This window comes from Mus caroli, chromosome 3, assembly GCF_900094665.2.
Source record: "Mus caroli chromosome 3, CAROLI_EIJ_v1.1, whole genome shotgun sequence".
Lineage (NCBI taxonomy): Eukaryota > Metazoa > Chordata > Mammalia > Rodentia > Muridae > Mus > Mus caroli.
Genome location: NC_034572.1, coordinates 101,636,176 through 101,663,222, shown reverse-complemented (window position 1 = coordinate 101,663,222; position 27,047 = coordinate 101,636,176). Strand labels below are relative to the sequence as shown.

Here is a 27,047-nt window from a genome sequence, read left to right as displayed (position 1 = left end):
GTCCCCTTTCCAGGGAAGAAGGCGCTTACCAATCCTGTCCCTGTCTTGTTTCCTTCTTAATCACATCAGACACAGCTTCATCCGGCCCTAGCATGGGCAAGAGAATTCTATAAACTCCCAAAATGTTGTGGCTTGTTTGCTGGTGAATTTTCAGAGGTTTCCCCATTCTTTAACCCTTCTCCCATCAGGAATATTCTCTGCCTTTGCTCTTGAGCCTGGGCAAGCAGATTCCTCTTCTAGCCAACAGAAAATGGAGGAGGCAATGCTATGGACTTGCAGAGCTACATCAACAAGGGTGTTGTTCTCTGGATAATGGTTCTGGGGGCAGTTAGCCACTTTGGGAGGTACCCCACTCACCTGAGACACTGACAGTGCTAGAGGGTGCACACTTGTGGGTGCTCTCGCTGACAGCTGCAGCTGAGCCCTTAGCCCATGTCAACCACCAGCCGTGTGAATGTGCCACACTGAACGTTCATCTCAAAGGAACCTCATGTCTCTCAGTACCACTGCAATTGCATGAGTTCTAAGTACTGCTCAGCTGGACCCTTCCTAACCTCCTGGCCCATAAAATAGTGAATGGAGAAAAATTCCTGGTAAAGTTACATGTAGGAGCACTTTATTATTTCACAGTAAAAATAACCATGAAGTGAATTCAAGGGATGATTTGACCTAATCCCCTTATAACAACTGAGGAAACAGAGGCAAGGGGTAGGTAAGGCTTTCTCGAACAAGTAGAGGGCGAACTGTGGCCACAGCCTGGTTTTCTGACTTCCAATCCAGTGTACTCTCTACCACATTGCAAGACCCTGACAGAAAGGACCCCAGCCTTCTCTCACTTCTAACCTTCTTTCATCAATTCCTTGCCTTGAGAATGAGGCAGGTATTAGGGGTGCCTAGAATTGTGCTAAACCCTGGGAACCTTCGGAAAGGCTTGGTTCAGGCAAGGCTCTTTGTCTTGTCCAAGCAATCACAATGAGTCTTGGTGTGTCCACCTTCCGGTGGTGCCAGATGGAAGGAACCTGGAAGATGGGTAGGAGATTCAAGTTATTTAACAACAACACATTGTGAATAAGATTACTCCATGTAGGCAAAGTTCCAGCTGCAAAACAGAAAGACTTGGTAAAGGGTTTACCCTCGGGCTCCCAGCGTCCTAGTTGGCAGCATAATGTGTCCAGAGCTAACCTAAGAAGAGACAGATTCTTGGGCTTCATGATTATCCAACAAGATCTCGGATTTGAGTTGCCTCTGCAGACAGCTGCTCCCCTTTCTCCAGGATACTGCGGGAGGGGATCAAACCCATCAGGTCTAATTAACTACTCTGCTGGAATGAGCCTGCTTTGTTGGACCTTAGCCCAGGTAGGAGGAATATGTACTTTTCTAGATGGAGAAATGTGGAGTGCCAAGGAGTCATGCCAGCTGGGCCCTGCACTGTGTGTGTGTGTGTGTGTGTGTGTGTGTGTGCACTCCCCAGCCCCAGCTGCCTCCCACTGCCCAACAGCCTTGAGTAGAAAGACCTCGAGGGGACCCTTCCACTAGCTCTGGGTCTGTGATTCTTATGAACACACTCCTACATGTGGAGCCTCCATGTTTTCTCTGTTCTTAGTTCAAACCCAGCTGTAGCTCCTTCTCTCAGGTTCACTGATGCTGCATAGGTCTGAAACCCTCAACAGGAACATGCCTAAGAGGTAGCACCCAATCCCTCCCCGGCCTATGACTCTAAGCCACCATTTCTGAAGCCCTGAGTTCTAACCCAGCCCGAGCTTGTGATCTGTGCATTTGCAGTCTCTTCCTCTTAGGAGGTGGGCCACCAAAAGGCCTCTAGAGTTCTCTGAGATTTTAAAATGGGCCCAATTCTGTCTATAACCCTTGTCAGAACCAGTGTAGCTGATCTCCATATTGCTGGTAGTACTTTGGGCCATTGTCTTACATACATTCTTCCTAGAACCTTCCCAGAACCGCTCTCACATTTGATTTGGAGCCTAAGAGTCTGGGGTGAGAACTGAATAAGACAATGAACTGTTGAGCAAACAGGTTCCCAGTATTCTCTGGCCCACCCTACTCATCCTGCACAGAATCAAAGACTTACTACATGTGCCTGGTGATGAGGTCTGATAAAGCAATTCAATTTGTTGGGCTGAGAGGGAACAGGGCATGCTGGGAAAGGATGCTGGCCCCTTGGTCTGCATCTGGAGGAGGAAGAGGAGGAGGAGGAGGAGGAGGAGGGATAGGTCCCTGGCAGGACCTGTAATGCTAAGAGATGTGAGTACCAAAGGATATAACTTTGCCCTAATAGCTATAGACTAGCTCCTTGGCCTGGGGCACCTTAGAAAAAAGGATACCAAAGAAGAGGAGAAGTGATCAGATGACCCCTGTCACTTAAAAGGGGGAGACCACACACTGCCCCCAATGGGGAGAGACTTTAATTTTAACCTCTTAATTTCCCTCTGGCTTCAGTAGAGATGGGGAAAGGGCTTCTTTAAGAGCCCTACAAAGGATACAGGAGCCCAAAGAATTTGCATCAGCATCACTCTAGGTTTAAGCTTAGCCTTCTATCCCTATCCTTTGGCTACCCTCTTAATTCTAGCTGGGAAATTTACTGCATATGATTCCATAGTATTAACTGGCTCTAGATCCGAAAACCCAAAAAAAAAAAAAAAAAAAAAAAAAAAAATCTTAGGGAAGAAAAGTAGAGAAAATGCGAGGATGGGGATGAAGAGAAGCTTGGGGAATAAACATTTTTGGCAGGGACCGAGGCACGCTTGCTTAGGCTTGTAACTATCAGGATCTTGAGGAATGGACAACAGAGCAGGTAGTATCCTGGGAATGCTAGGTGGGGCTAAGGCCTGAAGTCTTGGAATCAACAGGAAATCCTGGACCAGCTGCTGTTAGGAACCAATAGTAAGGATCGAGTTCCTTAACTGGGTTGTCCCAGCACCACTAGGGGGCAGCACCCTCCCACACAGTAGGGCAGGGGGCTGGCCTCTTCTAAGCCTATAGATTTTGGAAGAGATTAGCCTTACCTCACACACAGAGCTGAGGACAGTAAAAGTTGGAATGCCAACCTTAGCATACTTACGCTTCCAGGGAATCTGGGAAAGGCCCATGAAGCAGGTTTAGTCAAGACCTTTAAAATAAATTGTCAGTGGGAGCTTGCCAGGAGCCCTCCTCTTAAGAGTGCCTTTAACAGGTTTTTCCTGAGCTCTTCCTGGGACCCGCTAGCTACACACTGACTTTCTTCTCTACCTCTCTTCTTTCATGGCTTCCTTTTTTTTTTCCTGGCAAGGTTCCTCCTCCATGTTCCCCAGACACTCATCCCCATCCTACCAGTATTGCAGGATGAAAGCACAGACTGGACAGAGGATTCCTGGGGCTAGAGACAGGGACTATTTTATTGACAGATGTGTGATCAGTGTCCAAACAGCTTCTGAAAGGTAGTGGATGCTCAATGAAGAAACAAATGAAATTTGGGATACTGTGGCCTGTTTCCTTCCTCTCTCCTACCAGTGCTAGCCATTTGTCTGTTTTCTCAGGCTGAAGAGTAGAAAGTGAAGGGAGACTTTTTCTTTTTGGCCAGGACACAATCCTGAGAGGACTTTAATGTCATCATTACAGTCAGGACGTCAGTATCCTCTTGTTAGTGCATCCTTCCTCCATCCAGACCTAGATCTTCTCTGGGATCCAGACATGATGTAAGAGTAAGCAGGTACCCAAAGAGGCTGCCCACAGATGAGTGCTTCTGACTCCAGTCAAGATGGTGGAACGGTCCGGTCCTCTCCTGCCTGCTAGCACATGTCACCACAGATGATCATTTGGTCTGTTTGGTTGATTGGTTTGGGTTTTTTTTTTTTTTTAAGCCTCAATAATGATAAGACCTTTGTTTATAGATATCCCTTGCATTTACGTTGGACCTTTAGCCTCTTTCAAAACAGAAAAGCCCCAGCTGGTGGATAGTTTATTGTCATCTTGTTTACTCACTATGCACTATGAATAGTGCTGCCCCTTCCAGAAATCAGATGGTACACACACGTAGTATCAGGTATGATGTGTCAATCACCTTGCACTTCTGTTTTAAAATCTTCCCTGTATCACCCAGAGTAACTGAAGCAGAGAGAGAGAGGAGGAGATGGAGAGGGAATGTAGGTGTGGTTCTAGGCAAAAAAAAAAAAAAAAAAAAAAAGCCCTAAAACTAATGAATCTGGAAATTGCTTTTGGGAGATGGCCAACAAAGTCTAATGCTTCATGTTTTGGATACGGCAGCTTCTCAATTACTTAGCAAATGGGTCCTCAGAGGCGGGCACTGTGGGTGTTATCAAGATGAAAAAACACAGTGCAGCCTAGAGGAACCCGGAGTCTGGGAGAGAAGTCAAGTGCAAGGACTGGAACAGTAATAGGACAATAAGACAGCATGAGGCAGAGTGTGGCACCTCCTAAGTTCCCTTCATTGCAACAGGGAGCCAGGCCTTCAACCTGATGATCTTAAGGGACACAAGGACACACTCATAAACCATTTCTCTACTGAGAGCAGCAGGTTTAGGACTTCCCTCCACCTCGACCAGAAACATTTCTCTGCCCAAGGCTGTGCTGTCCTGGCTCCAAGGTGGAGGCTGTGGTGAATATGTCAGAGATCATAAATATCAAGATCGAGAGCATCCAAGACGCAGGATGGGGCCATGGTGGTCAGACCATGTTTCTGGAGGAGGAGAGGAGGCAGCTCTTGCTTGATGTAGTCTTGCCACTCTATTCCACCCTGGCTTCCAGTCAGCCACAATGAAACAGTGAAACTGCAACAATACAACCAGCTTAGCTGTAAGGGATACACAGGTTAGACTCTGCGTGAAGAGGTGCAGAGAAACGACAGGAAAAGAGAGAGGTTAGAGGTCAGGGGTCGGGAGCGCTCAGGAGTCACCAAGGGCTGCAGTGGGTGGAGCTGAGGGCTACCGAGAGGCGGGGAGTGGGGCTGAGAGGGGATGGAAGCGGAGGCGCGCAGGGGCGGCGCGCGACGCTGGGCACTGGCTGCTAGCGGGTTACGCGCCTCCTGGGCTGGGATGCGCGGATGAAGGCTGAGCTCTGCTGCCCGAGCTCCGCAACGCCCCAGGTCGGCCTTGCGCCTCGGCGCGCTGCGCCCACCCCGCCCCGCGGAGGGTGCGCCCCGGTCAGGCGAGGCGGAGAGGAAAAGGCGCCACTTGGAGCGTCGCATCCTCTGCCAACGCGGGAGGGAGTCGCAGAGCCCTCTGAGCCCCATTCCTCTGGCGCCCAGGCGCTCCCTTCCCTAGACCACCTCGCGCCCGCCCCTAGCAGGGAGCCAAGGCCGGCGCCCCGCCCGGAGATGGGCAGACGCACAGATGGCGCGGCTCCCGGCGGCGCCAGATCGCAGGAACCCGGCGCCGGGGCGCTGCGCTGAGGCTCCCTCTTGGCGCGGCCCCGGAAGCCTGCAGGTGTCCTTGGCCATTCGGCCACCGCCCGGGACACTCCTCCGCCAGCACCCTGTGCCTGGCTCTTCAGAGCAGCCCCGCCCTCCAGGCTCTGCGCCGCGCAGGACGCCCCGTCTGAACCCCCCCTCGTCCCGGCGCGGCCCCCGCAGCGCTGCACCCAGCCCGGCGCAGCTCCCGGCCACGGACGCAGGACCCAGGCTCGCTGCTGCGGGCGCGCTTGTTTTCCTGCCGCCTGGTCCTGAGCAACCCCCACCTGCTGGTCCGTCTCGCTCGACTCAACCCCGCCCGCCATCGGTGCTCCGCGCTGGATTTATGAATGGGGGGAACAGGCCACATGCTCGCCACCGCCGCCTCGAGTTGACCGCACACTGCCCGGCCCCGCAGAGCTCTGACTACCGTAGGAGCATCCGCCCGGCCCCGGTAGCCGCTCCGAGGACTTGTTGCTGTTACGCTTCTGCCTCCGCCGCTGCCGCCACCCAAAGAAACCCTGCCGCCTTCGGGCTCGCCGCGTTCTAGGAGCCAAAGGGTGGCCCGTGTGAGTGTGAGCGCGCGCGCCGCGGACCCTCGCAGTGCTCTGGGACTGTGCGCTTCTCTGCCTTTCTGGGGTTGGGGGGGCGTGTCCCCGGCCCGGAGCATCCTTGTGCTTGCCCCTACCTCCTGGGACCCCGGACCCTTTGGTTTGAGTCCTCGACCCAGGTCTTCACCTCCTGCCTCCACTAGGTTCTGCCTGCCTAAATCCCAACCACCTGTGCACTACAGAAAGCCAACTCTTCCTGCTCCGCGCCCCGGGGGGGTTGGGGGGGGGAGGCAGGAGCAGAGCCACTCCGCAGAAGGGGCCGCCACCACCTCCTGCCTCCTCCTCCTCCTCCACCTCCTCCTTGTCGTCTCCTCCCCCTCCCCGTTCTGACGCTGCCTCCTTGGGAAGGGTGTTTGGAGGGCAGCGGCCGCCCCAAGCCGGAGCCCCGCAGCGCTTCTTATGATCAGCTCGGTGTGTGTCTCCTCCTACCGCGGGCGCAAGTCGGGGAACAAGCCTCCGTCCAAAACATGTCTGAAGGAGGAGATGGCCAAGGGCGAGGCGTCGGAGAAGATCATCATCAACGTGGGCGGCACGCGACATGAGACCTACCGCAGCACCCTGCGCACCCTACCGGGCACCCGCCTTGCCTGGTTGGCGGATCCCGACGGCGGGGGTCGGCCAGAGTCGGATGGCGGCGGTGCAGGCAGCAGCGGCAGCAGCGGCGGCGGCGGCGGCGGCGGGGGCTGTGAGTTCTTCTTTGATCGGCACCCGGGTGTTTTTGCCTATGTGCTCAACTACTACCGTACGGGCAAGCTGCATTGCCCCGCAGACGTCTGTGGGCCTCTCTTTGAGGAAGAGCTCACCTTCTGGGGTATCGATGAAACAGATGTGGAACCCTGCTGCTGGATGACCTACCGGCAGCACCGCGATGCTGAGGAGGCACTGGACATCTTCGAGAGCCCGGACGGGGGCGGGGGTGGCGCAGGGCCAGGCGACGAGGCTGGCGACGATGAGCGGGAGTTGGCCTTGCAGCGCTTGGGCCCCCATGAAGGAGGCTCTGGCCCTGGTGCTGGGTCCGGAGGGTGCCGTGGCTGGCAGCCCCGAATGTGGGCGCTCTTCGAGGATCCCTACTCATCCCGGGCGGCCAGGGTGAGTGGCAGAAGCCAGGGTCTCCCCATCTCCGTGCCCAAGGGTTTCTTGGTGTTAGTGTTGATAGGTCAGATGGGGAGGGGGTTGGAAGGAGACTGACATACCTGGCAGACGATAACTACCTGCCTCCTAACACCCACCCTCCTCGGTCTCTTGCATGCTCCATCAGGAGATTGCACACACTTAACTTACTACTTGGACCTGATCCGAGCTGGCTGCTCTGGCACATGCCCCTCAGTGGGTGGCAAGCCTTCAACTTGAGCATTTCTCACTCCTTTTTGATCAGCACAATTGCCCTCCACAAGACCACAAAGTCCTGGAGAGCTTAAACTTGGCCTTTTTCAGGGGTGAGACCGGATCAAGAGAAGGAACCGTGGATTATGTAGGATACTTAACCTGTTTCTATCCTGCCAACAGCTCTGTATGCAGGCGCCTATGGATTTCAGAGAAGGGGGCATAGTTTCTAGAATACCTGTCTCATAAAGGGCAGAGATCCCCCAGAACCCAGGCCTCCTCTCCTGAGTGAGGACATTTTCTCCTAGGAGCAGGCCATGTCCCAAGGCTTTCTGTACCTCGGTCACAGCCTGGCTGCTGCTGACAGGAGAGAGAAGTAGACAGGAAAAGCCTCCTGCTTTAGGCTCTTCAGGATCCCAGGACAGTGGCCAGCCACAAGCTTCCTGGTGACGATACCAGATTTGTCACTGCTCTTTTGTTTCTGCTGCAGCACAAAGTGGCTTCCCAGAAAGCCCTGGTTCAGGTTACACTGGAGATGAACGTGTGCAGAGCAGGGGAAACAGGTTGATTTAGACAAGACCTAGTGTGTGTCCTGAAGGTAGGAGGGGGTCCTAGAAAGGTATGTATCTATTCACTCACTTCATTCTCCTCTGGCAGCTAAAACCCCGAAGAAGGCTTTAGACTTTAAAAATAGAAAAGCCTGGAGGTTGGTATCTGATCTCATAGCCTTCACCTAAAACCTGTCTGGGAGACAAGGAAAAAAAAAAGAGAGAAAAACAGTGTGTTTGCTGTGTCTGGGCTATGCTCAGTGTGTTTGCTGTGTCTGGGGTATGCTTCTGGAATTGGATTGATTGATTCCTTTGGCACCCCAAGTTGTCATGCTAATGAGTCTCAAAGCCTTTCTCACTACCTCCCTTCAACACCCCATGGGCTGGTCCTCACCCTAATCATGGGAGAAAAAGTTCCACTTCCTACCCAGGGGAGAGCTCAGTGTTGAAGATTGCAGCTAAAGGGATGGGTTAGTCTGGTGTAAATACCAAGCCAGGGTAATGCATCTCCTACCTGCAAGAGAAAGGGGGTAGAGGTCTTAGCAAGAGGTTCCCTGCAGGACGAGGACTTGAGGTAGCCACTGTAAGTCTGATTTCGAGGCCCCTGTCTATCTCCGCTGCTTTGTTTTGTGGCTTTGTCATCCTGAAATCAGCTAGGAAGGCGGGAACACAGTGATGCTCCTGACCAGTGCCCCTCTGTTGTGACAGTGTCTTTACTAGGAAAGCGAGTCAGGCACAAGTCATTGAGACAAGTTGTGGGGTAGGGAAGAAGCAGAAAGGGGACAAGCCAGGGAAACAGTTCTTAGAAGAGCTGACTAAGTGAGCCAGGCCCTCTTTCAGAGCATTCTGGGACCTCTGCTCAGTTTTTTCCCTCCTCTGGAATTATGAGAGGCTCTACCATCAAGTAGAGGGTCAATTCTCCCATTTAAGCAGGGAAGGAACCAAGATTCAGACACATAAACTGTCTTGCCAAAGCCACCCTGAGTTTCCAACCTCAAGATCATTAATGCTGATGTGGATCATGCTGTGGAGCTCTGGCTGGCACGGGAGCCAAAAGACTTGCCCACAGCGGAGGAACACGGGCAGAGGCCAATTCTGAGCTGTTCCTGGACACACAAGTGGGAATATGCAATTCATAAAACGGGGGGGGGGGCAGCTCTTCACCAAGCATCCTAATTCCAGGGTTTTGCCATAAAGATAATACATTAATCTCTATTATTCCTAATGAACTTAATACAGTGCCCATTTAACAGATTGAGGCTGGCAGCAAATAAACCACTGGTGGCAGGACTGTGAATCAAAGCCAGGGCTCCTTCGTGCCTACCTAAGCCTTTACTCCTGTAACTGCTACGTGGTCTCCCCACTGAAGAAGCTGATGGCAGGGGGGAGCAGTGCCTAGCTGCTTGCTCCAGCCTGCTTGGTGTCCTGAGGTTCTTTCCTTCTGTGAATAAACATCAGGAACCAATGGGACTCAGAAGTCAAAGGGAACATCAGAAGGGACACTTGCCTTGTTCCTCCTTAAGACCCGAGGGTGCAGTGTCACAGAGTTCTGCAGTGTCATAGAGTTCTAAAGCTGCATTTATTTTCTCCACTGACCCCAAGTTGGCAGAACTGTCCCCCACGGGAGATCTGTACTGTTGCATACCACCAATCAGCTGGAGTTTCCCCGGAAGGAGTTTGCAACACTAGGGGTTTGTGTCACCTAGTAGGGCACATGAGGGCAGAGGAGTGGTGCTCTGGGCCTCGAGGCATCTCTCTACATACAACAGCCCAGTCGTTTGACTAGTGCGTTATGACAGGAGCAAAACAGACACAAACGGAAAGTGAACTGAGCTAATTAGGAAAGCCTGTTGCCTAGCTACTGGCCTGGCCATCAGCTGGTCCATTCAGGAAGGTTCCTAGGCAGGACGATTACCCCTGCTGACTTCACTATAGTCAGGCTGCTCCTGCAGTTTTGATCCTGTGGTTTGAGCTGAGTGCAGGCTGGTTCTAGCCTCAGCCTCTCATGGACACTGCCCTGGGGCAGGGCAAAGGCTTCCTTGGATGTTGTATAACCCAGTAGGAACCAGGAGGGCCTGGGCAGTACTCAGATCTATAGAATCCTGCTTTGCGCCTTCTGAGTGCCAACTAGAGGCCTACCTAATGGGACCCTGGGCTGCCTTGATTCCTTGCTCTGTTCTTTAGAAATCCCGAGATGAGTTGGATTTAACTCAGTGATCAGCTGTATAAAGATAGGGCCACAGCCCTTCTCTTTTGGCTATGGTTCCTGGGTGGTTCTTTTTCCCTTCAGAACAGAACGGGGCGATCACAGGATCCCCACCTGTCTCAGGAGGGCAGCTAGAAATGTCCTTCTTTCTCAGGCATCGACTATGTGTTAGGTGTTTGACTGGGCTTTCTCCTGATACCTCCTCTGATTCAGGAGAGGCAGGAATCATTCATCTTAATGAACAGACAAGAACACCAAGTCACAGTGACACAGTGACAGCACAGCCAGTTGCACTAGGATCCAAACCCAGGTCACTTGAGTCCAAATCTGCAGCCACTCCTGCCTTGGTAGCTTCAGCCCAGAAAGGCTTGGGGCGGGAGTGGGGGGTGGGGATGGCTGTCACCAGAAAACCTCTGCTGATCCACTTCTCTATTTCTTATCAGGTCTAAAATTGCCTGGGTCCAACTCCTGTCTCTCATCTTTTTGCCAGGTGACTTTGATAAGAAAAACAAGAGGTCAAACTTGGTTACAAATAAACAATAGGTCATGGCACAGAGAGACAAAACTCATGCCCCTCTAACGGTCTGACATGGTTGGTCATCACAGTGCTCATGACAGGCTTCAGTGAGAGCCAACACTTGCTGAAGCTGTGCTGTCTAAGCTAGGGTGATCGGATAGGGTGTACATGAAATATGAGTCTAGAAGGGTAGTGCCAGCCCACCCTGGGCTGCCCAAGGCTGCAGACTCCCGCTGATGCTGCCTTAGGCAACCTCCCAGGTTCTTCTCAGAGCTGTTTCTCTTTCTCATTCTGAACAGATCAACATTGCCTCAGAGCATTTTGTCTCTGGATGATGAGTTGTTTCTGTTTGTCACCATTTTGTAGGAATGTGGAGTGGGGGAGGGGAGTGCAATTACATTTGGAGATCTAAGGAAAAGAGCAGGCAGAAGCAGAGTTCGGTAGCTCAGCCTTGGGGAAAGCTGGCTCCTTGATCCTTAATCTCCACCATGGGCGTTGCTAGTGTAAATGATGAGTACCAGTCACTCACAATACCCTGGGTACAACCAGCATACCATGATGGCCCAGCTTCATGCTACATTTTCCTTTTGACCATGAAGTGGTCACCCAGCGCATAGCACAGAGTCCTGTCAAGAAGTAGGTTTGACCCACTCTAGAGAGCTGTCAAGGTGCTAAGTGACTGGTATCTGGAGGGAGTACCTTTGTCACCTCTAGCCTCAGTTAGGTGGCTAATCTCATCTTCTGGCAGCTTGCCAGTCCGGTGAGAAGAAGCTATGGTCACCTTGACTCTACTCATCTAGAAGACACTCACCTAGCACTTACTTTGTGACAGCTACACGCTGGCCTCTGGAAACATAAAGAACAGTATAGGGGTCTGAAGAGAGGTAGAACAGGCAGAACGGATGGTAGTAGAGAGAGCTCAGTGACAAGAAATGGTAACATTAGGTGCTCTGTGGTAGATGCTGTGGTAGGTGTGAAGGATAAAGTCCAATAGGCAAGGAGGAATGTTGAGTCCCACCTCCAAATGGGGTGGGGCTTCTAGGAGAACATAGAGAGTTGGCCAAATGGGCCTTGTAGGATAATGAGTTACCTCCTTGGATAATGGTTAAAAGGAGGCGTGCTATAAAAAAAAAATACATGACACCCCCCTCTGCAGAGTCAGGGATGGAGTTGTCCACCTTGGGAAGACAGGTCTGCATGGGACATTGACAGAGAGGCTCTTAGACAGGAACTTAGACTGGAGCAGATCCCATTTGCTTGAGGACTCACAGATTCTGGACAGGCCTGTGAGACCTTTCGCCCAGGTTAAGGTCAGCTCCAGTGGCTGGCTTACAGCCAGAGTGGATACCTGAGGAGTGGCCCTCAGCTAGGCTAGGACCTCCTGCGTGTCCACTTAAGAGCCAGGAGCTGCCATTCTTGGCCCTGTTCCTTCTTTTTTGTTAACCCCAGGGCACCCTACTCCCTGTTCAGCACTGTCTGGGTAGGAAACTCTGGCTTTACCAGGAGGCTCAGCCCCTCACCCAAGCTCCACGGATCTTCCTCTGCAAGCGTCTTTGGCTGTGTTCTCAATTTTTTCCTTCTCCTACACGTCTTCCTTAATATAGGTTTTTGGGCATGAGTCTCCTTATGTTTATCTGTTCATCTGTCTCCCTGGCCCTCCTTCCTTGGACTCCCCTCCCCAGCCCCCAATGATTGTATTTAGTTCCCATTGACTAGTGTCTGTCACCTCTCCCCTCATCCAGCCTGTGCCAGCTTCCAGACACTCCATGCTCTGTGCTAAGTTTCACGAGTATCATTTCTTTTAGTTCTCAGAACAACCGGATTAGGCAAAGTCTTCTCTCGTCCCTCTAAGACTGCAGCCTTGGAGCCTTTGTGCTGTTGATCCTGCTGCCTGGGGAACATTTCCTTTAGGTCTCCATTCAGGCCTCTCTTTGTCATTGTGATCTGAGCTGACCATTCCGTTTAAATTAGTGCTTCTATTCCATGCCTCCTTTTTCTGTGCCTCCATAAAGCTCATGCCATTGGGTATGCTGTGTAAGCTATCCGTTTAGTTGTTAGCAGTTTCTTTCCACTAGGATGGAAGATCCAAAGGGCGGGAATGTTTGTCTATATTTTTTCTGCTCTTCCAAGCATGGCGGCACATAGTAGGTGTTCAGGTTTCCACTAGGTAAGTGATGATTCTAAGGCTAATTGGATCCACTTTGTAAATTTTAAGGCTAGCTGGGGCTAAGAAAGTCACAGAGGTCTCATAGGCAGTTGGTAACAGAAGCTAATTAGAACCCAGAAGTGTGTCCTTTAATTTGTTCAAAGACAGTGGAGTAGGAGGAAAAGCCGGTAATTTGACTGATAGTTGCAATACTATGGGCCTTTAGATATGGACAGGTCCCTCAAAAGCCATAGTGGCCAGCATATGTGTATGGGGGGGGTGTCTCAGGAGAACAGGGGGCTGTTAGAAAGGGTGCAGTCATGACAGGAGCCTCCAATCCTGGATGCTGAGGCCCACCTACCTCCTCTAGCAGGCACAGCCGGTTCATTCAGCCATTTTCTGGTTGGGTGGTTTTGACTTCCATTAGAATCCATAGCCCGTGTCCTTATGCCAAGGAGAGAGGAGACAGGCAGCCTCAGGCATGGAGTCCAGTACAAATTACTTCTAGCCCTTGGGTTCCTTTGTCTCCAAAACCTCAAAGGGAGTTGATTTACACACTTCTGAGGATTCGATGATTAGTCATTTTTAGACGTGGTGTGGGGGTGTCCCCAGATACTACCTCTACCTCAGCTTGGTCACCATTTTATGGACTACTTAGAAAATCCTAGGCATGTGCTGTGTTGAAGCTTGCTTATCCCGCAGTGGTACTACAAAGTGGGTACTTGTACTGTCCCAGCACATAAAGAGAATGGTAGCACCTGACTGATCATAAGAAACAACAGACACCCCAGCAAGGCTGCCAGCTCTTTAGCTGAGCTTTGCCCTCAGATTGGCAGTGCAGGGCTTGGTGACGGGGGGCTCAGGCACAATCAACAGACCTTTAGTACAGCTCATGGGGGCTAAGGTATAAGCACGTCTTGTAGGATGCCATTGCTATAGTTGCTGTCTCTTGGGATCTCTTCCATCCCAGGCAGCCTGAGTCAAGGGCCTTGTGGGAAATGAAACAGTATCCCTCCCTCAAGGATGAGGCCCAGCAAAAAGCACCAATTACACCAGCCAGCCACTTAGGAAACAATTGCCTGAGAGTAATATAGAGGAAAGGCACACTGTAGGTCACTATATGTCCTAAAGGACCTGGACAACCTTATGGCCATTTGTGGGACAGCTCTGTGCTTTAAAAAAAAAAAAAAACCAAGGAGACCACAGGATTGGGGTTGTTTCTGCCACCATGAAGGTGGTCTGGGCCTGCTGTAAGTGCCTATGGCAGAGGCAGCTGAGGAAGGCAGGCAGTGGGGAAGGTTGGACATCTCCCTCCTGCCTCTGCTCCCAGGGCTCAGCCCCTTGGCAGCTCTTTCTGACCTTGTTTTCCACATCACTAATTAACCTCATGCTCAAGTTCCCAGGTGGGCTGACTCTGCTGGCTAACGAACGGTCCCAGGGAGAGAGAGGGAGAGAGAGAGAGAGAGAGAGAGAGAGAGAGAGAGAGAGAGAGAGAGAGAGATTGGGCTTCTATGTCTCCTAGCAAAACTAGGAATTCTGTTCCCATCCCTCACTCTGGTTCCTTCTGCTTCTGAGAGCACAGGGTAGAGCCAGGACCCTGGATTGTCACAGTCACAGCCTGCAGCAGCCTGTGTTGTCTTGGCAGCCCATATCTCAGGGGAGGAGACGTGAGGCCAGCAAAAGCACTTGCAATTTTACTTTCCTGAGGAGAAGTAGGTAGGAAGAGCCGTAGAGTAAGGAAAGCGTCTGTGGACCCTCCTCCCCAGTGTGCTCCTTCCTTGCTGTTTATGATCTGCTCGTCCTACTTTCAGGATAAAGGAAGTAATGACTGGATGGTGGGAGTGTGTCCTATGAAGGCACACATCCTCATGCTGATGGAACAGGCTCAATCATCAGGACCTATACTCCTGGGCCTGGGAAGTGACTCTGCCCAGGGGATAGTAAAGATGATATGGTTTAAGGGTGTAAAGGAAATGTACAGACTATATGATGTTTGGTTCATATCTGGTTCTTACCTGCTCAGGGCAGTATGGCCCCAGAATAGGCGTATGATCTTGGTTCTTTTTATGTAAAGTGGAAAGATGGAATCTGCCTTCTATGTCACTAGGAAGACTGAAGGCAGTGACACATATAAGGTGCCTAGTAGTTCCAGGAAGAGGACAGATGGTGAATTGCGTGTCCAAAATTCCTTCCTTCCCTTACTTCTACCCCAGAGGCCTAGGGATATGAATTTCCATACTCCTTATTTCCCACTGGTATCTTGCACTGCTTCCTCCCTTTTACCATAGGCACACCAGAAGGAAGCCCCTGCCAGGCAGACCTGACTGTTCACTGGATGGGGATAAGGACAAGGTCAGGTAGAAACTGGAGCAGTGCAGACATGGGGTTGTGAAATGTGCAGCCAGGGACTTGCCTCAGCTGCCTGTAGAGGTTCAGTCCTCCTCCCCAGGGGGAAACCAAAACCTGTCCCCCAAGCAGGAGCAGGAGCTGGAGCAGGAGCAGGAGCAGCAAAGACAGGAGGCTAGACTTCAGCAGTGAGCATCTTGACAGTGCTGAATGAAATGGAATGAATAACGAATGAAGGCTCTGTAATTGGTGTTATTACACATGAGTCTCATCTCCATTCATAATGGCTGGCCACTTAGTCCAGCCGTTCCTCTGCCGAACTCTGCTGTCACCATTCTCGCTGAGATCCCCGTGGCTGTCAGATCATCTGATGCATGTCTGCCACCATTCTCACCCTGATAAGTGCAGACTTTGACTTTGGAGCTCAGAGTCCCAGCTAACATCAGGGAGACACTGTTCTGGGAATGCCCACCTATCTCCTGCCCTAGCCCATATGTTCCCCACTTCCTGGATTGGCTGCCCAGGCCAGGTGGTTCTAGGTTAGGTGGTGGGTGGGGTCATGAAGGTCATGAAGGTCAGTTGGCAGAAAGAGGTTATTTCTTGTAGCCCTTGTCTCTGGGCATCCCTTAAAGCAATGGACCGTAACCTTGAGTGAGTATCAGGATTTAGCAAACTGGATGGTTTAATAAAGTACTTCTTCTCTGTTCCCACTCAAGTTTCTCCTTCAGTAGGTTTGTGTGGCTGGGCTTTGTATTTCTAACCTGTTTCCATGCATCACTGCTTCTGGTTTAGACCCCTCCTTCAAGAGCCTGCTTATTGCCGCTGTGGTCTGTGGCATACACTTCACCTGGGGATTTACGAGGGAGGTGGGAGTGCTGACCTTTCCCTAACCTCCCGAGTCAACCACGCTTGAAAGGGGTTTTTTCCTAGTTTGTCCACACACCACAATTTGTGAAGTATTAAAGCATGAAACGGGCAGTGCTATAGTAGGCAGGGCCAGGCAGCTATGGTGTCCTGACTTGTGGTTTCCAGACAAAAGCAGCCTCTGTCTTCTGGGCACTCTGGCAAAGATTAGGAATTATTAGATCTGTGGAGTGGCTCTCAACCTTCCTAATGCTGAAACCCTTCAGTACAGATCCTCATGTTGTGGTGATCCTCAACCATGAAATTATTTTGTTGCTACTTCACAAGGGTAATTTTGCTACTGTAATGAAACATAAACATTGAGTGTGCAGGATATCTGATACCTGACCCTTGTTGAGACCCACAGGTTGAGAAGCGCTACCCTAGAACACACATACATATACATACACACACACACACACACACACACACACACACACACACACACATCCTCTTCTGTCTCTACCTTAATCCTACCCCTTGACTAGCAATGAGCTAGTAACCTGTATGTGTTCTATGAGTAGAGGTCACTGTTCTCAATGGAGCCAATTATCACTGACTTGACAGCCATATCCTATTCTGGCCTACAGGTGGTAGCCTTTGCCTCTCTCTTCTTCATCTTGGTCTCCATTACCACCTTCTGCCTGGAGACCCATGAGGCCTTCAACATTGACCGAAACGTGACGGAGATCCACCGGGTAGGGAATATCACCAGCGTGCGCTTCCGGCGGGAGGTAGAAACAGAGCCCATTCTTACCTACATCGAGGGTGTGTGCGTGATGTGGTTCACTCTAGAGTTCCTGGTTCGCATTGTGTGCTGCCCTGATACGCTGGACTTTGTCAAGAACTTGCTTAACATCATCGACTTTGTGGCCATCTTACCCTTTTACCTGGAGGTGGGATTGAGTGGTTTGTCTTCCAAGGCAGCTCGCGATGTGCTGGGTTTCCTGCGCGTGGTACGCTTTGTACGCATCCTGCGGATCTTCAAGCTCACACGCCACTTTGTGGGGCTGCGTGTGCTGGGCCACACACTCCGGGCCAGCACTAATGAGTTCCTGTTGCTGATCATCTTCTTGGCCCTGGGTGTGCTCATCTTCGCCACCATGATCTATTATGCCGAGCGAATCGGGGCCAGGCCATCTGACCCACGGGGCAACGACCACACCGACTTCAAGAACATCCCCATCGGTTTCTGGTGGGCTGTGGTCACCATGACAACGCTTGGCTATGGGGACATGTATCCCAAGACGTGGTCAGGAATGTTGGTGGGTGCGCTGTGTGCGCTGGCTGGCGTGCTGACCATTGCCATGCCCGTGCCTGTCATCGTCAATAACTTTGGAATGTACTACTCCCTGGCTATGGCCAAACAGAAGCTGCCCAAGAAGCGAAAGAAGCACGTACCACGGCCACCCCAGCTCGAGTCGCCCATTTACTGCAAGTCTGAGGAGACTTCACCCCGGGACAGCACCTACAGTGATACCAGCCCCCCTGCCCGGGAAGAGGGTGTGGTCGAGAGGAAACGAGCCGGTGAGTAGAGCTCAGGCTCCCTTCTCTCTGTGTAGCCAAGGGAGCTGCCATAGGCCTTGAAATCTGGGTTTATGCTATATCGTGCAAGCTTCACTGTGTGTAAGATGAGCTTCTGGGAGGGGAAAATATTAAGACCAACTTAAGTCCCACGGTTTAAAGATCTTGGTGAACACCAGTGCTTGTGGAGTGAACTATCCTTCCAATGTAGGATATGTGGACAGTACATGGAGACTGTATGTTAGAAAGACTGGTTTCTAGTCCCTTCTTGCCCGCCTTGCTCTGTTCCCAGAAGCCAGTTCCTTCCCCTCTGGGCATAACCTATTAATGGGAATGACATATCAATATCCTACCCTACTCTGATGAGACCCAAATGGGTGGTGGCTCTGCCACACTTTGAAAAAGTAGAACACATGCCAGTGCTGATATGATTAGGCAGAGAGCAGGGCAGCTGTTCCTCCAAGGTGCATTGACACATGAGTCACCTCTTTCCCAACATTCACGTCTGCTCTCTCTTGGCCTAATAGCTGTGATAACGTAACAGCAGTGGGAGGCTGCCTTCTGTTCAGTATAGCTGGAGTGAGTCCTGGGCTCACAGCTTGACACGGATAGAGGGGAACCAAGGGAGAAGTAGTCCAGGCTCTTTATAAGAAGCAAAATGGAAGGGGAAGTATCTGTGTCCTGAAGGGAGTAAGACTGAGCATCACTCTGTCTTTCCATGCAAATTCTACTCCTGTTCTGGGTCAGGAGACAAGAAGGAAAATCAGCATAGTCCCCAACAACGTGGGAGGAGGCCAGAAGACAGGGATCATAGACTGGAACGTGACTGGCTATCAGGCTACTGAGGCTGGGCTCAGTAGAGCTGAGACTGAGGCAGCAGCTCCTGGTTAAGCTCTCAGGGACTAGTTCTCCAGAGAGGGGCTTGAATTGAGACACTTACCTGTGACCTTGCCTGTGTTGGGGTTAGTTGTTCTCTGGGATTAACTAGGGTTTGGGTCTTCCTTGATGAAGACCTTGGTAGAGAAGCTTCCATCCGTTTGCACTACTACGATGGTGCCCCTTCCTGAGCCTGTTAGGAATCTGAGATGTGTTTTGAGGTCCAGTCAGAGCTCAGAGCAGATCCTTATGAACAAATTCAGAGGGCTTTAGGTAGCCTTCTAGACATGCACAGCATGGAGGCCCCTGTCCTGTTTAACTGGCCACACTGGGACTTTGAGTGGCCAATGCCAGAGCCACTGTCTTAGGCCAGGTAACTCTATCACATCCAGTCAGGCCCATAGTGATTGTGCCACTCTCCAAAAAAGGCAAGTTGGTCCCCACAGGGAAGACTTGAATTGGAGCTCTTTTCTTTATCTTCCTAGACATAAGAGAGTCCTGCTCCAAGCCCTTCAGAGTGGCCTGGGTGCCGGAGGAAAAAGAGTAATTGCCTTAAGTGGTGCAGAGAGAAAGGCAGAGAAACTTCGGAGTATGTCTGGCACTAGAGCCACCACCCATTATTCCTACTAGCCAGGTATTCTCTGAGGAATGCAGACTCATCAAGAGCCTACCTGAGCCAGACCTGAGGGGAAATGAGAATATGCGCCTGCCAGGATTGATCTCCTGGGACATCCTCACAAGCCCTATTGGGAAGTACTGCTGCTATAGGATGTCTGAGCTGTGGTCCAGCTCCCAAAAGGAGGCTCTAGGCCAAAACTGAGAGAAGATCCTTCAGACCAAGCACAGGCACTCTGCCTTTGCTTCCAGGACCTGGGGTCTGAGACTCCAAGTAGCTCCCCTTAGGAAGAAAGCCCCAGCAACCATCTTAGCTTCCTTTCTCTCTGTCCCCCTCCAGACTCTAAGCAGAATGGTGATGCTAATGCGGTGCTGTCTGATGAGGAGGGAGCTGGCCTCACCCAGCCCTTGGCCTTGGCCCCCACCCCTGAAGAGCGTCGGGCCCTGAGACGCTCAGGCACGCGGGACAGAAACAAGAAGGCAGCTGCCTGCTTCCTGCTCAGTGCTGGGGACTATGCCTGTGCTGATGGCAGTGTCCGGAAAGGTACGGCTCCATGGGCTGGGCAGGTGGGGAGCCCCCCCAGAGCTGAGTCTCCCCAGCCCTCCCCTCAGAGCTTGAGGTCTCCCCCTCCCCTGAGCCCGTGGCCACCATCTCCTCTGCCTTGGATGCGCCCTCGCTTTTAGAATGGATATCCTAAATTGCCAGTGTCTGGATTGAAAAGGTCTCTAGCATTCCCTGTGGAGCCCCTCCCTCAAAGGTATCCACACAATACTAGACATTTGAGGGCACACTCTTTCACCTCCCCCACTCTAGACCTGCCGCAGCCATTAGGCCTAGCCCACAGGGTCATACCCAGCCACTTCCCTAGGCCTCCTAAACACTGCCAAAGCTTCCCTCAAGGAAACAGACTCTCCCAGTGCATGGCAGAGACAGAGCTGAAGTTGGGCTGTGCAGCTAGGGACTCTTAGCCTTAATGGAGAGAGGGACACAGAAGCCATTAGGATGACAAGGGCCAATGATGGCTGAGAACCACGAGGCTCAAGACCAGACCCTTGTCCTCTCTGTGTTTTCTGATCCCACTTGACCTTGCCTTTCCTGAGTCGGAATCTTCCCTAACGTCCTGCCTATTTCCAGGAGAAGCCATGATTCTCCCTAAACAAATATCACCATCAAGTTCTCATTCTGGCCACTCCTTAACCAACTAGGTTTCCTACACTCAACTTCCAACAGTCCCAAGTCCCAGGCTGGGACTGGTTTGAATCCGTCAAGGGAGTGGTTGCTGCAGGAATAGCCTGAGAAACTTCTGAACCCTAAAAAATGGCTCCTAGCTTCTCGGTCCAGGTAAACTCCTGGGGCACCTTCCTGTGTGATTCCTAGGTATCCTGAACTGAGAAGCTCTGAAAGGTGGGCCTCCAGCCTTGCTGGGTACACATCTTACCGAGTAATAGCAACAGGAACAAGTCTGGCACCTGGAAGGAGAAGGCCCAGAGGCCCCAGATAAATGGCTATAGGTAGAGTACTCAGAGCTCATATACCCTCACCTGCCAATCCTGCACTCCAGTCTTCAGGTCCTGGATCTCTCTCTCTCTCTCTCTCAAGAATGCAGCAATTCTACTGCATCTTCTTTTAACCGAGGGATCTGGGCTCAGGCTGCAGCCTGCTAAGAAATGGTGTAAAATGCATCCTCTACTCCTGTGGAGGACTTCAGAGCACAGAGCTGGGGGATGAACATCCTGGCTTCCCCTCTGGTGCTGGGAGGTGCTTGGTAGAAGCAGGGATGTGGAGGAGACCATGGGAGTACAAGTTAGGAGAGCCCTGAGGGCAGATGCTCCTACATGTACAGGCACCATGCAGAAGAGCCTGCATCCCTCCACTTTGCCTCCCTAGGGTGCCTTTGGGGCCCATCTGCTCTATTTTCAAGATGCCTCCACACTGCTTCTTGGCAACAAGCATGTAGCTCAGCCAATTAGAGTGACCTTCGAGAGGGAACAGGTGGGTTGCTGGGAAACAGGGCCCGCTAAGCAAGTGTGGCAATTAATATCACCAAACTCCCAGTGTGCACTTAACAACTTTCCCCACGCCATGCCTCTCTGCACTTATCTAGACCTAGGACAAAGAGAGGGTGAGTCCAGGCTTTTTCCAGCCATAAAACTGACCACATCACTAACCAGTAGTTGCCAAGGAGCCAGGAGTGCATGTGACACATCATTGGAAAAGGTTCATGCTAGAAGCTGTGGGGTCTCTGCAGCTGGACCACCAAAGAGATCGAGGGAACCAGGACAGGCCACAGGTCCTATGGTCTGCCCTCAGGAGCCCAGGAGATTGTCAGGAAGCTACTTCCAGCAAGGAGAGATCCCTCCACCTCAGACTGAGGTCACCTCCCTACCCAGCAGAGTCTCCTGAAGCAGCATGGTGCTCCCTTGATGAGGAGAAGCTCCTGTTTGACCCATGTGCCTTTTCTTCACCAAGGCTGTGAAAAGTCCCGGAGTCTAAACAACATAGCTGGAGCAGCAGGAACCAGTCTGGGGCTGTCTCCACTGGCATCGCGGTACAGTTCGCCCTATCCTCCAAGAAAGCTCCTGCTCTCGCCCCCCTTCCACCCTCTCACCAGCCCCCCACCTGGCCACTCAGGTCCTTAGCCACACCCACGGCCTTCCTCAGTTCTAACACGGGGACACACATCTAAACTGGCATGTTTACATGCCACCCCAGCCTCTATCCCTCCTGAGGTCTGAGAGAACAACAGACAGGAACTTCTGTCAGAATGGAGAGTTTGAGTCCCTGAGCCAGACCTACACAGCACCAGGCTCCCCCAGATGTTCAGCTATGGAGCCTGAGTGCAAGGAAGAGATACTCACAGGGCTCCTCCCTCATAGCCAGTCTCCTGAACCATTGGAGGTCACACACTCAGGACCTGCATCTCTGGGTTTTGCCCCCAATTCAGGAGCTTATAGGCCTTGCTGTGGTACATGGAGTTTCTGGAGCTGCTCATGCTTGCCTGCGACTCATACCTACATTTGTATTTTAATCATAGACATTTCATTTGCATTCCTTATGGCCTTTAACTAATAACCAAACAGCCTGTCTGTCTGTCTGTCTATCCACCCCATACCAAGATCAGCAGATAACAAGGCTGTCTCGTGGGGCATTTCTGCTGGTGTAAAGGACATGTGACTGCTTAGAACAGCCACACCTGTGGCTAGCCACCGTGAGAATGGGACCTGGTGTTTTCCAGCTGTGACATGGGGCACAGGTGGGAGTTCCTAGAATCCAAGCCACAGGCTTGGTGCAAGCCCTGGGCAGGGTGTCTAGGTGCAGGGAGGCCCTCCTCCCTGGGGCCTGTGCCCAGATTCAGCGGGTGACACCCTGCGGCCCACCCAGCATCCCATCTGTGCCCCGCGCCGCAGCATCTCTCCATACTGCTTCCTCTTGCTTCCGCGACAGTTTGCTCCCTCTCCGGCTCCCTCAGATTCCCAGCCCTGCCTCTGAGTCACCTGCCACTCCCACCCAGCCTCTGCTCTGTATTCCTGCCAGAACCAGAGACTCATCTAATTTCTATAATTAAGTGTATTCATTTACCTAACGAGCCCGGGAGCACAACAGGTTTGTGAGTCATTGGGTGAGCAGGGGTACACCTTGCACAGGGCCAGCTGAGGGGAAGTGAGGAGACAGAAGCTATCCCACCCACACCTGCCACTGGCCCCACCTGCTCCCAATAAGCCCCTTCCTCAGCCTGGGGCTAAAGAACAAAAGCCACAGCCATGACATTTCCTGTTACACCTGATGGGAATTGACCTGACAGCCGGGCCACGTGCCTGGCAATTTTAGAGTCAGATTATGCAACTTTGAAAAGGGAGCAACTAAAGAAGGCCCATATTTGCTCCCTCCAGGGTAATCAAGAGATCTGGTGAAATAGCTTTAGGGACCTGGCAGGAGACTGGGACCAAGGAGGGCAACTCAAAGGGTGGCTCAGGTTTAAGAATAAGACTGTTTCCTGTGGTCAGCGTGCAAAGCATGTGGCAAACATGTCTGTCAGCACTGAATAAACACTAGATGACCCTCTGTAAATGTCTGTTAGAGCAGGCCCTGGGATACTCCACTCGAGCTGTGCTCTATAGGGCCTGCCTGCTGCTACTTGCTTTCAGAGTGACGTGTCTTCTGAGATACGGAGATACAGAGAGGGGTTGTGGGCAGGGAAGCCTGTGGGGTAGGGTATGATGCGAAGTCGAAATGCAGCTCCTTGTAGCAGCAGGTTCACCCCACCCGGAAGGGCTCCTGGCACTAGGAGACTGTGGTCTGACAGAGACACGATGAGCCAGGTGTCCAGTTTAGCGGTACCACAGCTATTTTCTCTGACTTGCCGTTCTGGTTCGGGGAGCTGAGGCAGCTATTTCTGTGGCAGCCCTCAAGTTGTCAGGAGCCCAAGTTTCCACGGCACCCACCGCCTCCTCCCCTCTTCCCTCCTACAGGGATGGGCATGCTCATAGCACCCCTGTGGGGGGCACAGATGTCCCTGGGCAACACAGTGCGTCTGCCAGGCTGAAGCCCTCAGTGCTTTGTTGGAGGGATGGGCTCCTATACATGCCCTTCCCCCCATCTCCTGGCTCAACAGGAAAGAGACAGGGACCCACTTAGTGGAAGAACTAGGTATGTTATCTGCCCTCGTGCTTGCCCAGGGTCCTAGGAAAGAAGGAATGCATCATGGACAGAACCTCCATATACACAAGTCCCCAGCCTAAGAGGTACAGCCTCAGGCCCATCCAGGCCTTGAATATTCTTCACTAGCAGAAAAGTCTGTCCCACCCAGAGTCTGAGGACACAGTTAACATTTCCTTGGGGCAGACTTGGAATTGGATCTGTTGCTTTGGCTTTTAGAAACTTGGCCCTGTAGCTGAGGGCTGGGCCCCTTCTTAAAGGGCAAGCAGGCAGCCCAGGAATGAACTCCTAGCCTTACCTTCCAGTCTGTGCCAGTACTACTGACAACCCTAGAGTTAGCTTCACAGCCCAACCTTTAAGACAGGTGGCTGTGACAGACCACCAGTGGGAAGGCAACTGTTCAACTACAGCTAGGGGGATGGTGAGTACTGGCTCAGGCTGCCATTCACAAAGTATCTAAGCAAGCACGGCTCTGGTCAGTTTCCCTCAGAAGTTCCTGCACCATACCTGGTGAGTTATGTAGGTTAGATAGATTCCAGATAAAGACTCCTAGAAAGAATCCAACTAGCAGAGGACCCCAAGGACAGAGAGCATATAAACCATTGACAAAAGACAAGAGCCACCCAAGGCCATTCTCTGCCCAATGCATCTTAGGGTGACCTGTATGTAGAGTACCCAGAGTCACTCCCCTTTTCCTTGTGAGTAGAGACCAATAGCTGGGTATTTCTGGATGTACACGGACAGATCACTGTTAGGAAAACAGAGCAAAGGGTAGCTCTGTCTTATCCTCTGAGTTAAGTCTTCCCCTTGGGGTTTCCTGAGGGATACAACTCAGAGGCAGGGACCGTAGAAGGCTAAGGGGCAGTGTTTAAGGAGGAGAGTTGGGGCCAGAGTCTTAAAGAGATGGTAACAGGTCACTCTGAGATGAAAAACATGGTTTTAGCAGAAAAAAAAAAAAGCTTTTAACATGCCAGGAAACCCCAGAGTTGAATGCCAGGTAACATGCCCACCTTTAACTGTAAACCTATTAGCTATAGTAGTCAGTCTGGGAGGCTGACACTTCCACCATACTATTAGCCCAGTCTCCCTAGCTATCTAGCTAGTGCTACCTCTGGAAAATAGGGAAAGACACAAGCCTCGGATATCTGAAGCTGAGGTTGTGGGTTTTCTTCGTAGGATGCTGTGTGCCAGTGTGGCATATGCCCTCTGCACATCCCCCCACCATGCCCCAGGACTCTGTTATCACTTTGAGGTCGGGGGCTGGGCGTGACATGGCTCCACACTCTAGAGACATCTTCACTTGCTGCTTGGGATAGTGGGATTGCCCATGGTGGTGAGGGCAGATGGAGCTCTTTGGGGGTAGTGCACAAATTGAATAGAGACAAGCTGGAGTGGTCGTCCATAAGCCATAGTCCACATCAGGGATTCACCACCACCACCATACCTCTCTGCTCAGCTATGTAGAATGTGCTATGGTTCCTCTCCCTGCTGCATTAGAACTCTGAAGGCTGGAGATGGTATTAGTTCTTGGAAATGGTTACCCGAGCTTCAGCATCCTCTGGGTCTCCATGGCCTGGAGGTGGGATGGCAGAGGAGAAATGAAGGGCTCACTCCACTCCTGTACCACCCCAGCTCTTCCTTGCCTCTTAGCCCTGGGTTCCCTATGCCTTCCAGCTCTGTTCTTGGCTGTTCCTAAGTCCACAGCCTGTGGGTCAGAGGCTGGCTGGCTTCCTTCTAACGTCTCTGTTTTTTTGTTTCTCCTTTTCTTTTGCTGAACCCTTTACCCCGCACCCCCGCCAGAAGGCAATGTTGAGCCGAAAGCGTGCGTCCCAGTGTCTCACACCTGTGCTCTTTAAACAGAGACCTGCCAAGACGCCCTCTCGTCCAACTATGCCCACGCTGAAGTCCTCACCCTCTCTTAGAGTGGCGCCAACGTGAGAAAGACAGACAGACAGACAGACAGAAAGCCAGAGGCTTAGGAAAACTCTGGAACCCAGGCACGAATCTTTTGCTGGGAAAGACTCAGATATCCTTGTTTGCACAAGACTGGTGGAAAAACCTCCCATGCGACTCTCAGGGCCCAGAGCCATCTGGGTCTGATACTCTGTTCTACTGTACATTGAAGAGACATATATGCACATATAGTATCTATATTCATACATACTATATACTCTTGTGTGTAGTGCACGTGCTACTGGTGGTCTGTCTTCATCTGTTAGGCTATGTCTCCCAAGTCCTCTTCCCACCCTGTTTCCCCTCCTCCCTTCCTTCATGGATTGTTTCTTCTGACCACGTGTATGGGATGTCCCAGGAAAAGTGTCCCTGGGACCTGCCCCTCCAGCTGGGTGGTCCCAGGCTGCTCTCACTTGGGGATGTTTCCCCTGCCAGTAGGTGGCCTGTTGAAGTCAGTTGAAAGCAAGATTGCCCTCCGGGGTCACTGCTTCACTAGCCCAACCCCACCCCAGATTGGGGTTCTACCTCCCACCCCACACCCCAGTTTGTGGGGCATTTCTAGGGGCTCTTTTGAAGCCTCTGTCACTCCTTCCAATGCCCCTTCTGTGTCTGTGACGGGGGAATTTCATTTCTTTTGTGTGTCTCCTTTGTCCATTTCTTTTCAAAGATGCTGCTGGGCAGATGGAAGGGGATCTGTTTGCCCATCTGGCTCAGGGGTCTGAGAAGGGGACACCTCGGGCGAGAGGAGACCAGTTGCAATACTGTACTTCCTGGCCAGTGGCCAGAGGATGCGTGCAATAGCAGAGGCCGGGTGATCCCTTCAGCCTTGGCCTCTGCCCCTCCCTCAGCCCTTCCTGCCCATCCTTGGTATTGGTCAGTCCTTTTCTAAAGCTGTCCTCTTGTGTGTGTGTCTGAGGCACGCCTAGGCTGGGCCCACTGTGCCCTGTCTGCATGCCCTCAACTGTCATGCTGTGCTCGAGTACCAATAAAGACATCCGAGTGTCCTGCTGCTCCTCTGAGAGCATCTGCCTCGCCTCTCTTTTCTGACTGTGGGTCTGTGACGGGGATGGGGGTGGGAGAAGGTGGGGGTGGGTGGGAGGGCTTCTCTTCATTCCAATGAAGCTACCACCTGTGTCTAAGGAGTGCAAGAACACCTGAGCCTAATTGAGTCCACACCAGGGACCCTCCCTGTGGCTCAGCTCCTGCATTTTACTGCTAGCAAGGCAATCTCTAAAGTGATCTGCAGGAAAGAAATGAACTCTAAGCCCCTGGGTCGCCCACAGTGTCCTCACCACCCACTACGGCCACCTGAAATCACCATAACATGAAACAAGTCTTCTTTGTTGTGGGAAGTCCACTGTGGACCTGTTTGTTTGTATAGGAACCTCCTTCTCCCTGTAGCTGCATCAGCCTAAATGGGCCAA

At 51.9% G+C, this 27,047-nt stretch overlaps 1 protein-coding gene across 2 annotated transcripts; it reads left to right on the top strand.

Moving 5' to 3' along the window:
* The first annotated feature begins 6,166 nt into the window (after nucleotides 1–6,166).
* Kcnc4 (potassium voltage-gated channel subfamily C member 4) lies at nucleotides 6,167–26,644 on the top strand. 2 transcript variants are annotated; one of them, XM_021158700.2, is made up of 4 exons: nucleotides 6,167–7,098; nucleotides 16,589–17,525; nucleotides 19,354–19,557; nucleotides 25,531–26,644. In XM_021158700.2, the coding sequence occupies exons 1-4, from the start codon at nucleotides 6,409–6,411 to the stop codon at nucleotides 25,590–25,592; spliced, it is 1,893 nt and encodes a 630-aa protein (XP_021014359.1). In that variant the 5' UTR covers nucleotides 6,167–6,408; the 3' UTR covers nucleotides 25,593–26,644. The 2 variants fall into 2 exon arrangements, with proteins under 2 accessions (XP_021014359.1, XP_021014360.1); XM_021158701.2 differs by having other exon boundaries at nucleotides 25,471–26,642.
* The last annotated feature ends 403 nt before the right edge of the window (nucleotides 26,645–27,047 follow it).

Excerpts from the sequence above, each read along its gene's own strand:
- Kcnc4 (XM_021158700.2), top strand. The coding sequence starts at position 6,409 with ATGATCAGCTCGGTGTGTGTCTCCTCCTACCGCGGGCGCAAGTCGGGG. Across the intron at positions 17,526-19,353 it reads GGTCGAGAGGAAACGAGCCG|ACTCTAAGCAGAATGGTGAT; the intron begins GTGAGTAGAGCT and ends GTCCCCCTCCAG. Across the intron at positions 19,558-25,530 it reads TGATGGCAGTGTCCGGAAAG|AGACCTGCCAAGACGCCCTC; the intron begins GTACGGCTCCAT and ends CTCTTTAAACAG.